We start from the raw sequence: 18,323 nt of genomic DNA on the forward strand, positions 1-18,323 counted from the left end.
GACTGACACACAACTGCGCCAATAAAACTGAACATCACCAGGATGTTGTTTTTTTCCACCCTGCGTGTCATAGCTGTTAATCGCATAGATTTCGTTTCCACACGCTGAAGTAGTGGTAGTATAACCTTGTTTGCAAAGCTTTAATAGTCGACACAACTTCGGACAGCAACATGTAAGAATTTAAATTATGGATCCTTTTAGTAATACATTATATATTTATCATGTTTACTAGTGCGGTCACTAATGCTCCATCTGCAGAGTGCTGCTGCTTTAGCACGTTTTATTCAGATTGATATAAGACGACGAGACTGTAACCACTGTCTGTATAAATCTGTTTATTTTCAGGCAAGCAGCTATGGAAATATCGGCAAAGTACTGTTATAAAGAACTGGAGACATATGGGTCGTGCGTTGCCTCAAATCCCACATCATGGCAACACAAGTGCCATGACCTAAAGACGAAGGTTTCGCAATGTACATCGTCGCAGTAAGTCTACGCATCTATCCTAAGCCCCTATGAGACCTTCACACCTCTCCTGGAATTTGTGTGCCTATATGACCTCTGAATGTTTACAGTCCGGTGATCCAGAAGATCAAGGAAGACTGTTCAACAGAATTCGGGAAATTTGAGCAGTGTCTGAAAGAAAACCAGAGCACACCTACCACCTGTGCAGCCCACGTGACCCGCTTTCTGGGCTGTGCAGACTCTGTTGACCTCAGCACCGTGGGTAAGACCTCAAATTGGCGTCAAAGATCTCAATCTCAAGGTCACATATCAACACTGACTTGTAAAATGCTTCTGATTTCGTTTTACACATTATCCTTATTTCTCTGATATGTGTACATATCATATATATATATATATATATATATATATATATATATATATATATATATATATATATATAATCGTTAGTCTATGCTGTTTATTCAGTGTTTCTGTTACACACTCCCAATACCTCTTATTTGATCACAATTGTGCATATGGTACCTGGATTTTATGGCACAAGAAGTATAAAAATGCAATGAATGTGTGCTTCAGCCCTATTTGCCAAGGCAACTCCAAATGTAGATGGTTGTTTAGCATTACTTTGTTTTCATAAAGGGGAAGTTTCACCTGTGCTGATATGGTGGCACTAGGAGGGTGAATCATGTACAATTGACCTGCTGAAAAGATGAATCAAATTCTGCACAATCTGATTCATTGTTGGAAAAAAAACTTTTAACAGGCCACTTTCTGCTCTTTTACTCCCAGCATCCGATTCAGCTCCTGAGTGATCGTAGGATTCAGCAACTTCCATCGTCGGATAAAACCCCTGGCTATCAGCAGCATACACAAGCTGGATTTGGATGCGTCAACTGTGTAATTGTGTATATATAGAGTGTTAAATATATATTCATTTCACTGTGACCTACTGATATCAACTGTAAAAAGTAACAATGCTCCAACACTGTAAATTATAGCCTTCGAGTGGGTCCCGTAATAAGGGTCCTTATCTGAATACAATTTATATTTGTCTTTGAATTAAAAAAAAAAAGAGTCAGGTTTGCAATGTTTCAAATTTTCCAATTTTACTAAACTGATATTAGGTTTCTATTACTCATTTGGAACTATAATCCTCTGTTGTTTTGTGTTGTTTATTTCTGTCCCTCCTCCCAATGCCGTCTCCAGGTCATAGTCAAATATTAAACTGGAATGCATCGCTCCCACACAAACCCTACTGACTATTCGGTCACTGAGCAATAGGGAGTCTGGGAAGATAGGGGGAGAAAGAGGAGGTTGTTCACCTCTAATCAGCAGGACTACTGAGACAGACAGAGGGAGGATGTTGAGTTATGAACCTTGTGACCATTAAGCAGAACAGACATTTTCTGGTTCAATTATTAAAGGTTTTGGGGTGAGTAATGGAGGAGAAACAGATTCCTTTAAGGTGTATTCGTTCATGCCATGTGAGAAGTTGGTAGGTATTTCATTTTTTTTTATTGTATCAATGACAATAAAGCCAATTTTACTTTAAAGGCAAAACTGCAGATTGTATTTAAGATACAGGAACATTAAATTCAAAGCACATCACCTTGCTGTCACTGAACAAAATAGATAAAATGTCATCTACTACCACACAAATAAGTTACATTCACATTAATATCACAGTAAAAACACCATGTATTATCAGAAACCAAAAAAAATTCTTGAGAGTATCCCAGGCTCTGGCAGATCACTGATGTCTGAATGAGGCGGGTATCATCCTAATTCTTTTTTTTTTCTTTTTCTTTTAATGCTGTGCCACAGGATGGGTCTGTTCTGATCCTTTCTGCAACATTTGCTATCCAAAATAAAATTGGATTCTAGTTCTATAGATCTACTTTGTGGCACACAAATATCATGCTATAGTTTAAACATTTGCTGATTATCACAGAAGGTACAAAATGTCTACCCAACAGTGTCTAGTAGGATATTCTTGACAAAGGAAATCATTACAGAAAGTGATTGCAACAATTATGTGTAACACAGTCATTCTCAGATTTACAGTTGTAATTTATCATCGTGGACTTGGTGTCCTAAGATTTGGGCAAGAGTTTGTCTTTTGGTTGTAATTTACAGCACTAATATTATAAAAGTGTAAACTAAAGTAACGATCACTTATACAACCCTGTTTCTGCTTAAGGCTTTCCAAATGACCTTGAAGGGTCATCTATTTTCAAAATGCAAAAGATTGCGTTTTTGGTCCACTTCTTTTTTTAGCTGTTATGTGTCAAAAAAAAATGCTATTTGAAATACTAGGGAAGTTAAAGTTATCATTCTATCCAGCACAATTTCCTGAGATCAGACTCAGGTCACAAAAACATACACACTAACCTGAGAGCAAAACTGTAGTCCAATCCATATACTCTTGTATATGTTGCAGCCATCCACACATTGATTAAAAATAAATCCAGACAAAACAAAGTTATCTCACCAACGTACTAAAATAGTTTAGACTCCCAAATGCTTGTAACTAGTACTACTCCCTACATACATTTAACTTGACTGATTCCTTGAAATTCTGCAACTTATTTAAATGTAGGGTACTGATTGGTATATGCGTGGCCGTCTTTTTTTCTGTTGGAAAGGGAAATCAAATATGTTTCAGTGAGTATGGCATAAATACAATGGGGGAAAAAAATAGAAGGCCATTGTCATGGACATTTACAGTGTCTATTTTTCCAGCATATGATTCTTCTTAAGGAAAGCATGAGAGGACATTAGCAGAGTGATATTATGACCGTCTGACTTGTGATGATGTGTTCCAGTGATAAAAGCTCAGACGTATGTTTGGCTCTAGCCAGTTTAATTCAGAATAGTCCCATAGATGGGTTGCTTCTCTGGGGCGAAAGGTGGAACAGGAGGGGTAAAGAAGAGAGTTTTTAAGGGTCAGGAGGTGAAGTAGGAGTTCTGCATGGAGTAGAGACGGTCAATGGGGTTTCCTACTCGTCCTGCCAGAAGACCGCCTTCTCCTGTTGCCAAGAGACAATCACCAAGGTGACTGAGGCTTCCATCGCTGTCCAAATCATGGAAGACTGTCTCCGAGTCTGTAGCAAAAAAAATTAGAGAAGAATCCAAATATCTGTGGTAAAACTTAATGTCAAGAAGGCTAAAAGGAAAGCATTAGAATGTAAGTTTATGCCTGAAAATGGGATTCAAACTTGGGACTTTATGCACGTGTCTTACCATATGAGTGGATCTGCTCACTGTTTAGTTGAGGAGGCGTCAGCCCATGACGAAATGGCTCTCCTCCGTAGATGTTGGGGTCCAGAGAAAGTAGCTGCTGACGTGGCAGAGACGGGTATCCTAGCATGCTGTCCATGCCGTGAGTACTAGATCCATCTAGAAAGGGGGAAAGTTCATTTTAAACATTTCAGGGTTTTTGTCTGCTTTCCTAAAAATCTAATTTCTTGCTCTCACCCTCACTGTCATCGTTGCTTTGGCGGCCCCCTCTGCTAGGTCCTCTCCTGGTCCCTCCCAGTTGCTCTTGTTCCTGTTGCTGCTGCTGCTGTTGCTGCTGTCGGCGAGCTATCTTTTTCATCTGAGGCACAAAATTGGACGCTGTGAGGCTGTTTCTGAGGGTGCTAACGTTTAAAGTGACTGAATGCCCCTTCAAGAAAAAGATAGAGCCTCACCTTAGCTCTCTGGTTTTGAAACCACACCTGCACAACCCGCACTGTCAGGCCCGTCTCAGCAGCCAGTGTCTCCCTCACCTACAGGTTAGAGTTTTTCATTGCTTTGTGGATACACACTTGATAAATGTCTTTATCAGACAAGCAGGGGGAAAAAAAACAATGAACTCTGAAAGGAAAGTCGAGGTCTGTTTTTGGCTTGCGTTTCCACCGATAAGAAGCTGATCCACCCACCTTTCGGCATGGCTTGGCTGATACTTCAAAGGAGGCCTTGAAAGCTCGCCGCTGCTGTGTAGTCAAGATGGTGCGTGGTCGTTTCGAACGCTTGTGCTCTTTGCCTTCATCACCACCTTTCCCACTGCCAGAGCCTCCCCCGCCATCTTCATCCTCGCTTTTTACTGAATAAGATAAGGAGTTGACAAAGCTCAAACTCAGACCCCAGTGCAATGTGCTCAGCAAGACAGTTTGGCCCTGTCTGGTTGTCTTTCCTGACCTGACACAAGCTGGACACTTAAAATCATATTTTCCCCAATCATGCGACTTGGTGATTTGTTAAAATCTGATTGTGATTAGATCTGTTTAAAACTGTGATTGATCAACAACAGGGCAAATGACCAGAATTTACCAAAGAAATCCCTCGTCTATTTTGACTTCTCTTAGATGCAGTACAAGTTAAACAGTATTGCATCAAACACTACACCTGATTCAGTTGGAGCAGGACTAATTGCAGCAAGCATTTCCCTCTCCTTTTCATAGTCCATGCGGCAGAGCAGCTGGCCTTCTTTCAGCACAAACTCATCACCTCTCTGCAGTCGGCGTTCGCACTCGCAGCAGCTGAAGCAGCCCAGGTGGTATACCTGGCCTAGCACACGCATTATCAGCTCGGAGCGTCCAATGACCTGCAGGCAGGCACTGCACTTCCTTACAAAGAGCCTGAAAGTACAAAGAAGCACAGACACATGCCCTTCTGTGTTCACATTTGTTTTATGTCTGAAAACAGGAAAGGAGTGAAGGCAATTAAATATGAAGATGCAAACAAGGAGCACTAATATATTTACCCTCAGCTGCAATAAAAATGGAGATGAGTGAAGTCTCTTAATTAAAGACTGTACAGGCATTACCCAATTCACAGAGCAACAAGGTGAACATCTGTTAAGATGAGTAACAGTTGTTTCAAACAGTTTGTGTTTTTTTTTTCTCCCTGACGACAGTAGGTGGCAGTAGTTAGTTGATAATCTGCTGTATTTTCCAGCATAATCATTGAAGCTTGAGATCTTTTAACATTCTGGGTTAATTTATACAAACCACAATCTTAAAAATATATATGCGACTTTGCAAATTAGGCTTAAAATAGTCTTTGTTGGAGCCTCATGACTACTTGCATTCTTTAGTTCCCCCATTTCTCCCCCTCTGTGATGTTATAACCTTTCAATTGCTCTCATGCTTTACAATGACTTCCAGGGCCTATTTACATTCACAGGCCCAAGTCTCTGACTTCAAATTCCTCCCAAATCCCTGTTCTTGCACTTGGTTTCCTCCCCCTCCCTCAGCCTTTTCTGCCAACATTCCCAGTTTTCCCTCATGTCCTCCAAGCCTCCCTCCCCAGTTCACTGAAACTAATAAAGACAGGATTAATTAGATTGTTGTTTAAACAGTGAGATGGCCAGACAGACGCTGTAAACTCATAACCAGGGATTGGTGATAGCATGGGGTTAATCTCTCTCCTCTCACTTATGCACACAAATAAAACACACACATGCATGCACACACACACACACACACACACACAGGTACCACGCATACACGTGCATGCACACCGACATTAGGGCATGCAACAACTGCCTTACTTATTTACTTATATTCAGCATCCGTCATTGTGCTGGTGGTTTGAAATAACTCAAGCAAGGAAAGGGTTTTAATGCAAAAGAACACCAGTCGATCACTTCAGAAGAATGAGGTACTTAAGAGCAATAGGAGGGCTCTAAAATCAATCGAGCCTCATGGATACTGAAATAGCATCACAAATAAAGCTCCCACCTTGTTAAGAAGGGAGAGAGAATGAAAAGGCAAGTAAAGGGGTGAGGAGTTGATAAAGAGCGAAGTACCGACCCCCCCAGTCTGATTGAGAGCAAGGTGTTGCTTTCCAAATCTGGAGTACAAAGACGGAGCCAGGTCTGCACATTAGAGCTTCTAATCTGCGATTCTGTCTCAAACGCAGCTGCTGCAGCTAATCTTTTTCAATCCATCTGCCAAACACTCTCCTTAAATTCCCCAAATGACAGTGCCCCCAACTTGATATCAAAAAGAAAAGTGTTATGCCTATTGTCAACCAGATTACTAAATTGCCATAGGGCTTTACGTGTTACTGTTCTTTAACCTACTTTCTAACCAAAGCAACGCAACGCATTCCAGACGGATGATTCGTCTGCAAAATTGTGATATGTTAGTGGGGGATATCTGGACCATGAGCTACAAAGAAGAGCTCATCAGTGTACCTCTTCACACACACTGACCCTCCATCTGAATAGACACTTGAGCGTCTTAAGTAGTTGCTTTCACTGTGGACAACACTCAACAGAACAGAATTATCAGGGCTGCTTGACATGAGACGGTGGATGTGTGTGGTTAAATCCAACACTCCCTAATCAATGTGTACACAGCACGGTAGGAATTTACTCAACGTGGCACATGAAGGCAACTTGGGGTAACTGCCGCAGAGGGGGGTCTGTAAGTAGATCAGTCTAATCCCTCTAATAGAAGTATCACTGGCACATGGTCATGTTTGAGGGGCAGTTTACCAAAATCACAATGAACACGATCGAGGGAGGGCAATCCTGCACCTGAAGCAGCCGAACTTTAGCTTCCCCATGTTGATATAAAGAATGATTCAAATTGCGGCACATTTATCATTTTAAATATCTAAGTATCTGAAGGAATGCTTGATAATATCAATTAACCCGTAAGTGAATTTGTGTGAAAATACTTTAGCTGGAATCGCTTTAAACAAAAGAACAGTTTGTACATCGCAGTTTGTCAATACATTAACTCAGCGGCAAAAGAAAAGGGCATACAAGTGCACATCAGCCAAGAGTTTGTTTTGTACGAGATTAAAAGAAAAAAAAAAGTCCCTTTCATGTGTAATGCCATGGATTGTTGAGGCGATAGGGGGTTAGCAGGTTAGAGCTCAGAGATTAGAAAGATCAAATTCAGAAAGACAAAGAGTCGCGCTGCATTCGTAGAGTTCTGATATAATCGCGTTTTTCCTGTTTGTATTTTTCTAGATCCCAGGCATACAACCAGAGTCTTTGCCATCTCCCTAAGCTGTGTCATGTGGCATTGTTTAGCCTGTGAGCTCCGACAAGTTTAACACTGTCTGGACTGAAATACAATCATTTCATAAATATGTATATGTCTTAGAGCTGTTACAGTTTAGTTTATCCCTGTGTTGTCATGATTAATATTTATACAGGTATCGGTTTGGTTACACTGGCTCAGAATTATGCTTGGTTTGGGTTCAGTGGAACTTAAATAGCTGAATTTTAAACACCTGGACTGTTATTTACTCCCAGCGTATGATACACTCAGGTCTCGATGTGCTATATTTTGTTTCGCACAAACTTACTGACAGCAACATGTGACACATAAACGGCGCTCCCTGAAAATTAAGGTATAACAAAGGATTGAAGAGATACAGGAGAAAAGAACAAATCATATGCATCAATCTTACTTTTAAGTTCTATTTTGTTTTTTATTTCTTAGGTATGTGCGTGCGTGTGTGTTTGCGTGCGTGTGTGTGTGTGTGTGTGTGTGTGTGTGTGTGTGTGTGTGTGTGTGTGTGTGTGTGTGTGTGTGTACACACATGCGTGCACACTTTTGGCGGATATTGCTCTGTGGAGCAAAATGGCTCAGAGCCAGGGTTCAGTAATCACATCATCTCCTTTTATTAAATCTCCCTGCGCTGCTTCTGTGTTATTAAAATCTCCCAGCATTCCCCACGATACTTGCTACCCAGCCACCACTCTCTCACATACAGTTTGTGTGTGTGTGTGTGTGTGTGTGTGTTTGCGTATAGGTATAGCTGTATATTGATAAATATCAGCATCAATATATGTATATATGGTGGATATGTATATATCCACCATGTCTATTTTTGCCCTTCTCTCTCTCTCTCTCTCTCTCTCTCTCTCTCTCTCTCTCTCTCTCTCTCTCTCTCTCTCTCTCTCTCTCTCTCTCTCTCTCTATATATATATATATATATATATATATATATATATATATATATATATATATAGATAGATAGATAGATAGATAGATAGATAGATAGATAGATAGATAGATGTCTCTTGCACTCATGCATTCACAAATGCACTCAAACACAGAAATAAATGTGATGTAAACAGATAAGGTGCATGGGTGTGCAAACACTAATAAAACAGCAACAGATGCTGTCATTTGTCCATCACGTCAACCTTTAATATCAGTGGTCTTTGTGCTTAACGGCTGCTTTCCAAAACCAAAACCTCACATACCGTTTTATAGCTCCATTAAAAAATTTTCACACTAGTAACACCACCAGCGTAGAGCAGAACTGATTCTGGAAATATTTAAACAAAAAGTCACCAAAAACCTGTATGACATGCATGGTCTGCGTAGAATGTGTTTCTGTGAGCACTTGTGTGTCTTTGATCAAGAACGAATGCTATGTGTCAGGATGTAGATGTGTGTTTGTGAGCGTGAGTGATAGAGTGTGTGTTAGTTTAGATAAAACAGTTAATCCCCAGGCCACCAGAACGCAATATCCTGTCTGCCCGTTTCTCATTTCCTGTCTGACTCTGGCGGAGCGGGAAGCAGCAGGGAGGGGCTGGTGGGGGACAGTGGGGTCCGTTACCTCAGAAACAGAAGATACAGCAGGCTGGTTAGAGAAAAGTCTATGCCAATCTCTCTATCTCTCTCTCTCTCTGATGCAACCCCCTATTCTCACTCTTTTTTCCCTTCTCCCTCTCTGCTTTTATTATCTCAGATTTAATAAAGCTGAAGCGAGCAGCTTGTTCTGCCATGAAACATTTATTAGCTGTCTGTTATAAAATTGTTGTGGGGGAGGAAAGATGATGGGGTCTCATCTCACATTATGCAAAAACAGTGGCAATATCAAACGCACGACCCCTCCCACAGACATACTCACACAAACACACCGATATACCAGACAAAAATCAACCCATAAGTAATCCTTTTCTCATGAAAACTCTCAAATATCTCCTCTTTACTTTGTTTATCCCATTCTGAGCCCATTCTCGATCACTTGAAGCTTTGTTTTATGTTCCCATACCCATTTCATCAGATCTGATTTTAGGTAACAGCACATCATCAGGACAAAACAAAACAGGAAGACGTTTAACTCCCTCATCCCCATTTTCTTTTCATCTGGCAAATGTCCAACCGTCTTCTGTTGAACTGCTAATTTTGCTAAAATAATGGCATGGTAGTGCTTTAAAATTGCAATATATGAATGGGTGTAATATTCGGCTCCCTTGACTGGAGTTTATATACAAAAGACAACAGATTTGTTGGCAAATTATGTACAGATGAGTAAAGATTTTTTTTTCCTTTTGCAGTAGTCGTATCTCACACTGAAAATATTAGAAAAATCTACCTTTTAAGTTGAGTACATTTATTAAGTTGTGGAAAAATCCCATTATAAGAAATTCTTGCTTTCAACAAAACTGCAAGTGGCACAATTGTTGCTACCCTTGCTCTTGATACCTTGCCTAACCCCCTTTTACCTATAGGGCAACTCTTTGTCTTCTCTTGTTACATTTCACAAGTTTGCAGCATTTAGGGAAAGAGATCTTTTACCATTCTTTCTTGCACAAACTCTCTGTATCACCCAGAATCCATGGTATTCTCTTATGGTTTCTACTGTTTAACTTAATTTAAAAGTTTTCTCATGGATTTAACTCTGGGAACTGACTGATATTTTGTGAACCATTGTTGTGTTTACAGGGCCATATGTGTTGGCCTATTGACAGACACAACAACAACCCACTTATAGTTTACCAGCAATAAACAGTTTATAATACCATGCAAGGTTAACAAAATTTCCAGAACCTTTGCAAGAGAAACAGGCCCACAGAATCGCAGATGCTCCACCATACTATTCCTACATATTTAATTATCAATTATTATTAAAAATTATCAAGCCAAACCCACCTGGAGTGACTGGTGCTGAAAAAGCTCAACTGATGTCTTATCTGACCGGAGCAAACACTTCCAGTTTAATAGAGCAAACTTTACATGTTTATTTATGATTGTGGGACAGAGGAGGCTTCTTCCTGGCAGGCTTTTCAAAGTGTTGTTGCTATGTAGCGTCTAACGGTTGTTATGGAGACTTGGTGGCCCCCAAGATGTCAGTAGGTCTACTGAAATTACTGCAGTCTTCTGATAGTGAGCTGTGCAGATTTTTTTTCACTTCCCTTACTATCCTAATGATGCATAGTGGAAAGATAAATATGTGTCCAAGAGAACCGGATGTGTATCATGCTATATTTATTGCCCAGGAAGACGGAAAGCAATGAATTGCAAATAAGAAGCTCTCATAAACTTTAGTCAGCTTAAAAGGTGTCAGTAAAATCAATGATTTAGTTAACATGTATTTTGAAGGGATTGTTAGAGGTGCCAAAGATTGTATTGCCGGTATTTTGTTACAATTAATTGTTTCTTAACATGAGTTGTTTTCCCCACCAAATAAGGGTCTCCGGATTAAAAGTTGACTCTTTCTATATTTGTTTCTAAAGTTTTTCTACAATAAAGCATAAATTATTAAGGTTTTCATTCCACTTTACCATGGGTTACCAACAAATATATCCGTGTCTACAAATACGGAAGTTCTAATATGAAAAAAGCAGTTATGATTTACCTAAATCATAATCAATAAAGACAACTTAAATTTTTAGTTACATTTTATAGGGAATGTATTTTTTTTCAATAAACCATCAGCTTTAGTTATTGTCCTGTCATTCAGACCATTAATAAATAACAGATCTTGCAAGTTTGGAATTACTGGATGATTTATGTCCATAAACACAAGCATGTTTGTTTTCTAATAATACCAACACCACTTTAAAGCATTTTTTCCACTATTAATGGTCATGGGCAAGTGGAAAATACAAATAAAGGATTTTTTGTGCTTAAACCATTTCGAAAGTAATTTCAAATCGTATGTTCTTATAGAAATACACATTTGTTATCAGTTTGACATGTTACATAATTCTCTGTTAGTATTTCTCAGCAGCCCACAGTCTGATCTGTCATCAGGACAGCAAGAGATTTCAACAATTAGTGCAAAACCCAATCAGTCTCAACACAATTTCTTCCCATTCCCCTCCTGAGACACAAGGCAGCAAGTATGGTGCGGGTGGTGGGGCGATTAAGAGAAAACAAGGGATAAATGGGGAGATAAACTGTTTGGTGTCATCACTGCTATCAATCTCAACAAGAAGGAAATGAGGTTTGGTATACAGAAATATTATTACAAAGGAGACAGTGATGAATGAGGTAATGGATCAAGAGACAGGGAGAGGAATGGCTGATAGGGTGGAGGTATGGAAGGGAGAAAGCGGACGAAATGTATTTATCCCTGGTTTTAGACTCAGATGTTCACTAAAAAAACACGCTTGACAGAGTTCTGTTTAGGCTGTTCACAATACAGTTTTGCTTAGTTAACATAGTTTTTAATTTCAGACAGAATCAGGGGTTTTAAACTTCTCTCTGCCTCTCGAGCTACATTGTGTGGCATTAAAGACAAGTGAAAACCCACACTGGTAACCAGTTTCTCACTTGGCTGAAACTGCTTTTATGGTTATACAGGAGTGTTTTCTAGGCTCTGCACTGCCAGACAAGCTGTCTGGACTCAGTCTTATTAAGCAAGGAAAATCTGGGAAAGCCCGGCAATTAAGTTCTCTAATAGGAATGCATTGATAAACAAACCATTTTTATATGTAGAGAAAACCACTAGAGCTTACAGTTGGAGTCTTTTGCACATCCAATGCCTTGATTTGACCAATCAATGTTATTTATTTAAAAATTGTCTGCATATCATTTATTAACTATGTTTTCCATATATTAACGCAATAATTTTAAAAGAAAAACACATTTACTGCTAAAATCCACAATGGGCACCAGAGATTAGTTTATGCCTCTAAATTTTACAAAATATTGAAGCAGAAAAAAAAAGTCTATTTTGTTGGGATGAAGCCTCAGTGAACAACACTGAGAATAACATAAAATTAGAAAAGAATATTTGAATACTTCTGTGTTGTGCTCCAGCTGTTAAACCTGTAAACCTGATTATTAATAAATTAATCTGGTATGCTGAAAACCTTACATTCATATTTTGAGATTTGAAGCAACTATCTTAGAACAATTAGAGAAGCAGCCATTCAAAAAATATTAAATATGCAAATGCTGAATTAGCTTTTGCCTTCCAGGCAGTTTAGTAGAGATGAATTATGTGGGAGATGGGCTCATATTTCAATATCAGATTGGTTTTCAAATGTGAATTGTTTTATTTTCTTTGACATGCTTACTTTTTCATCCCCAACCAGTAAATCTATTCTACTCCTTTTGTCCTTTTGTAAGCAACCTGTATATTTAGCTGAGCTGTGAAGAAAACAAACAATGGCAAATAGGTGATGAAGGACAGTATGCTGTGAAGAGTTTGTATATCTTTGTGCACAGTGATGTCATTAAGCCAAAGATACTGCTTTAGAAAAAAACGAGCCAATCAAATATGAGCAGGAGATCTCCGAAGGTTTGCAAGATGCTGACTTAATATGAATGTGTGTCATCCGATGATGCTTTGATTATTTATCCTAATGTAATTCCAAACATGCAAATATAACTCATAAGTCTCGATCAGCGTCAGGCAAAAGATCTTTTCTGAAGCAGACGGAGCAATAATGAAACTGAGTCTCAAGTAAAAAGCAGAAAGACAAATAAGCTTGCACTAATAATTGTGGAAATTCCTGTAAAATTCTTATGCACGCTCCAAATTCCTGGACAAGCTTCTCTGTTGCAAGGCACACACCTGCTTTAGATGGGGGAGTGTGTAGTGTAAGGCGCTGATGGACAGTCTGCAGGGAAAACAACGAGACATTGTTGCTGATCTGCTGAAGGTCACAGACATTACTGTGTGCCAAGTCTGGCACCAACTCACACAACAAGGCATATGCATGAACAACTGAAACAACACCGTGATGGTTTAAGCCCTTACTATTGATATGGATGTGAAATTACATTCATCGCACCAGGAAATCAAACAGCCTTTTTCATTCCATCACTGATAACTAGTTTTGCCTCCACTTTCCCACTCATTTTTCCAGACAAACGTCACACAATGGGGCTTTGATCTTCTTCCTTCTCACCCTCTCTCCTCCAGATGCCAGGTACAGTGGGGGAGTCTATGCTGCTGGATGCCGTCTGACACATTTCAAAACAATGATAACAAGCTACAGGCTTTTCTTTAAGCGGCCCATCTCAGTAGCTTCCGCTGCAAATACATACCGGCAAGCAGCACAGAGAAGAAAACAAAAGAAAAGAAAGAAAAAAAAAACACAAAAGGGAAACCTCTCTGTGACCATAGGCGTGTAGTTGTAGCTGAATCGACAAGCCTGTACTGTCCATTTCACCAGCTGCTGTTTTATCACAACTGTTTTACACCTTGGTATAATATACGTATGCTTAAAATCATTCAAAAGTGTAGTTGAAGGTGCTAAGTGTGAAACAAATGGAAAAAAGGATTGTGAATACCTAGCATTATATATCAGCATTATATAAATTTAACAGAAATGTGATTTGGGCAGGCAAATTGCTACTGAGAGCTTAGACAATAAAATAGATAAACAAATCTGCCATTACAATTAAACTGATAATAACACAGCATTGATATAACATGGAAACTCTGTTTAATTTATATTATATGTTCTAATCTACACCATACCCACAGTGTCAGTAAAGCTTTGAATGCACCTAACCAATAAATGTATCTACACATCTATTTTTAGCCCGCACACACTCAGTCTAGTATCAGTTTTAATTTTAATAAAATGTAATACTTTTTCAGTGGCTTGACTGATTTCAGTGTTGCATGTGTAGTGTTGACCTGTCCCTTTGGTGCAGTTGTCCAGAATAATGGATTTATGAGAGAAAAAAAAAAACTTTTCTAAACCTGGTAGTAATGCTAAGGTTAGGACTGCCTATAAAATCATCTTATCAATCATGTTCAGAAAACAATGAACTAAAGCGATAACATACTTATTGGGTGCAAAATACTGGAATTTTTTTTCTTTTCCAAAAAAAAAACAAAACAAAAAAACATACACTAAATTAAAAACAATAAACCACAACTAACAGCAGTGATTGATGACGTGGCACTTTTATATTGATCATTTCTTCTCCTATACACAGTTTGTGCAACTATCCCTGTTAGCACTTTGCACCGACTTCCACATGCTTATGTAGGCTACAGCCTCTTTTAAACCCTCCCTTTGACCCAACTTCTAATCAAAAGGCCAACCAGAACCCGAACCTATGAATGACATTCTGTCTCATTTCCACCGGGGTTTGACCTTCAACATGAGTGATTACAGAGGAAAAAATACAGGCTATAGATAAAACGAGACACACCTACATCCAATAATAAAATAAATAAATAAATAAAACATGTCAGTGTTAGTAGAAGAGCAACAGAAAAACTTAAAACAATATTTTTTTAAATGCTTCGTCTAACAAACTTCGACCGTAACGTGTTAACAAATGCGTCTTACTTTTCATAGTCATGCTTGCAGTACAGCAGACGGTCCCTGCAGTAACAGGTCCCGGTGAGTGCGCTCAGACAGACGGCGCACTTGACGCAGGTCTCGTGCCAGGACCGCTCGTTCACGCGCAGCAGGAAGCGGTCGGCGATGGGAGACTCGCAGCCCGCGCACACTTCTCCCCCTCCTCTGAAATCGGCACCTGGTTGGAGCATATCACTGCCACAGTTACACCCAGAAGGCCAGAACTAGTTCTGATATAGAAAATAATAAAAAGAAGAAGAAGAAGAAGAAGCTTAAACCCATCATCAGGCGCAAGCCAACTGTTGTTCCGTCTGAAAGGAAAAGGGGAGAATCCCTTTTTGATGTTCCAAAGGCAAAAGGTCGCATAGCTTTTAATACGAATCTCATTTAAAATGTTGACGTTAATTTAAAAAATACATTTGATTTCTTGGATCACTAAACTGACTTTTTGTTGCTTCCTTTGCCGTTGCGCTTGGTTAAAGTTGAGAGCAAGAAAATAATATTGCTAAATCTTGCCTACGTCTTTCTTAAAGTCATGAACCTAAACATTTAAAAAATGATGAAGTACATCGGGACATCGATTGTCATTCCTACTGTGGTGCAACCTAGTTAATCTCGCAACATTTTACGTATAAAATTGTCCCTTTTTTTCCTGCGAGAATTTATGCACTATTTGTCTCAAATTCAACAGGCAATTTCAGATTCAATCTTTTTTTAAATCGCATTTATTATCTATTTATTTAAATCGACTCTTTTTTATATATATAATCAGAAATTCTCATCTGTCAAGCTTTCAAACTGATTTTTATGTAATTGTTTTTAAATACTGCAAAAGAAGAAGAAAAAACAACAACCATATTTATCTGAATCCTGTGTGCAACAAATAGCTCACCAAAAGGCGTGGAGGACGGAGGCTGTTGCAGACAGGACTGCTGGTTCTCTTCAGTTTTCATTCCCTCTCTCCTTCCCTCGGTGTGATCGCTAAAGAGACAAAATAAAACCATATCGAAGAAATCATCACAGCACATTCCCACCCCAAAGCATGAGCCAAAGCTGGAAAAAAAAAGCACCATTCCGTCAATTTTCTATGCGGCACCGATGTACAGATGATAAAAACCAAACAGAAATGGCAAAAACAATTATGTTGGACTCGGTTCAGGTCTTTAAATGTCAAAGCAAACTGAATGACAAATGAGAAGAAAAAGAAAATAAGTAAGCTATGTATTTAAATAATTTATTTGACAAAAAGAAAATAATCGAACCTGAACATCAAATGTTAGCTTTTGTTTCAAACGTCACTTTAGGTCAGCATTTGTCTCAGGAACCAGATTCAAACTGAAATTTTATTATTAAAGTTTTACTGTTTAGATTCTGCTTTAAAACGAAAAAATAAAAAGCTAACATGCCCAAACCCATAGGTTTTCTATTTCCTCTTCATCTTTTTTATTTTTTGGATATAGATTAAAAAAAAGCATGCTTATTGAAATAATAAACATGGGAAGTAAATTATGTTTAAATGTCATAACGCTTTTTTTTAGTGGCAACAAATACCTCATATCTTTAATTGTATTTGACAAGACCAATAGGTACAAAAGAAAAAGAAAAAGTAATTTTAAGTAAAAGCAAGGTTGCCTATTTAGATAAAAATCAAACGTGGAGTTTTCTTTTTTATTTTGTTTTGAAAGCACATCCATAGTAAAATAAATGGATAAAAGCTAAAGTTGTCATTTGATAAAAGAGATAAACTTATTTTAGGTTCTCTTTTGAAATTTATTCTGATATTATAATAATTTATTACGTTGGACTAGCAACTAACTAACGATTTGTAAAAGTAAATGATCATTATAATGCTTTTTACAATTAAAATGTAGAAGAGAGAGAGAGAGAGAGCGAGAGAGAGAGAGAGAGAGAGAGAGAGAGAGAGAGAGAGAGAGAGAGAGAGATTTGCGCTGTTGTTACACAAAATAATTAAACAAAACAAATAAATTATGTAAATGGAGTTAATTTGATTTGGGATTTTTCCTGTGTGCCTGAAGTAAATTGATGACATGATTGCCATGCAGCAATAGGTTGTGAAAGCCTGAAATGCTGTTATCTTTTTAAAGCTGGGACTGATCAATAAAACGTAGGTGTCATTCTGCCTAATTAGTAATTTAAGTAAAACCGTCGCATAAAATGACTAACAATTTAGTATTTTAATGAGTACTCAAAGAAATAATAATAATAATATTAATAATAATAATAATATTAATAATAATAATAATAATAATAATAATAATAATAATAATAATAATAATAATAATAATAATAATAATAACTTTTGTTTTCAACAACTGGATTTGATTTTTTTCCTTCAGTCAATAAAAAATACGTCCGTACATTGGCTGTATAAAATAATTATCGATAAAATCAAAGATGAGCTATATATGACTGGTAATAGTAAAAGCCTGTCCGCACCTCATCCATCCTCAGTCTATACATAATGGAATAATTCACCAAAAATAGGTCAGTGTAATTACCCTTATACGTCCTTTGTACAATTAAGGAGAAGAGAACATCCCCCCACCCAGAGACTGCTTGTGAATAAGAAGCATCCAGTCGAGTCTAACTTTTGCACAGAACCATGCCACGCTGCTTTCTCTCGCAACCTGTCCCCGAGTTTCGGAGTCTTACCTTGAGGTGAAACACACTCCTCCTGAAATCTCGGTTGGCAACATTTAAATCCAGCGGAACTTCCAGCTCTCGTGTGACTGAACAGAGGCGATCGAACGGATCGTCCACATCAGCTACCTCGCACTTTGCTCACGGACGAGATTCCAACACCATGATGATTCCCCCCAAAAAATATGCTCTATTGTGTCTCCCGGTTTCTCCCACAGCCGTGTGCGCGCGCTCCGGTTTGTTTTGTGCGTAAAAGAAAAAAAAAAAGGGAAGCAGAGGGAGGAGATGGACAGACACGGAGGGAGGGAGAAGGTGCGGAAGATGATGATGAGAGAAGATGAGCAATAATACGTGCCTATTGATAACTCAGGTGGGGGGAATCTCTTGAATCTGTGTTTGGGGTTAGATCGATATTTATAAGGGCACAGTTAATTAGGGGCGTATTGATATTGCCTTGTATCACGAATAAAGCCGTTGCTGCTTTGGTTCTAAATAATGTCCCGAAACGTCTTGATCCTGGGGTGAATGAGTGAAGCAGCAAAGGCGTATGAGCACTTGCACCTGAACACAACTTACGAAAGAATAACGCACAAATAAAATCGGTTTACATCACAATTCATCTAAATTGCCACAGTTCACTGGATGGAAATGGACATTGCCCTGGCTTGAAAAGTAT

The 18,323-nt window shown here is 38.6% G+C and overlaps 2 protein-coding genes across 3 annotated transcripts; one reads left to right on the top strand and one right to left on the bottom strand.

The window, feature by feature from the left end:
- Positions 1-29: 29 nt before the first annotated feature.
- Positions 30-1,616, top strand: LOC105932074 (coiled-coil-helix-coiled-coil-helix domain-containing protein 5). Its single transcript, XM_012871058.3, has 4 exons — positions 30-172; positions 346-486; positions 576-727; positions 1,255-1,616. Coding segments are annotated over exons 1-4 (318 nt in total). The 5' UTR covers positions 30-170; the 3' UTR covers positions 1,278-1,616.
- A 347-nt stretch (positions 1,617-1,963) lies between these two features.
- lmx1al (LIM homeobox transcription factor 1, alpha-like) lies at positions 1,964-18,174 on the bottom strand. 2 transcript variants are annotated; one of them, XM_012871057.3, is made up of 9 exons: positions 17,660-18,174; positions 15,879-15,967; positions 14,975-15,164; positions 4,957-5,087; positions 4,389-4,552; positions 4,158-4,235; positions 3,943-4,063; positions 3,709-3,864; positions 1,964-3,569 (listed from the first exon to the last, which is right to left on the bottom strand). In XM_012871057.3, the coding sequence occupies exons 1-9, from the start codon at positions 17,701-17,703 to the stop codon at positions 3,412-3,414; spliced, it is 1,131 nt and encodes a 376-aa protein (XP_012726511.2). In that variant the 5' UTR covers positions 17,704-18,174; the 3' UTR covers positions 1,964-3,411. The 2 variants fall into 2 exon arrangements, with proteins under 2 accessions (XP_012726511.2, XP_012726510.2); XM_012871056.3 differs by having other exon boundaries at positions 4,855-5,087; positions 17,660-18,171.
- Between the last annotated feature and the right edge of the window lie 149 nt (positions 18,175-18,323).

This window comes from Fundulus heteroclitus, chromosome 16 (assembly GCF_011125445.2).
Source record: "Fundulus heteroclitus isolate FHET01 chromosome 16, MU-UCD_Fhet_4.1, whole genome shotgun sequence".
In the NCBI taxonomy this organism is placed as follows: domain Eukaryota; kingdom Metazoa; phylum Chordata; class Actinopteri; order Cyprinodontiformes; family Fundulidae; genus Fundulus; species Fundulus heteroclitus.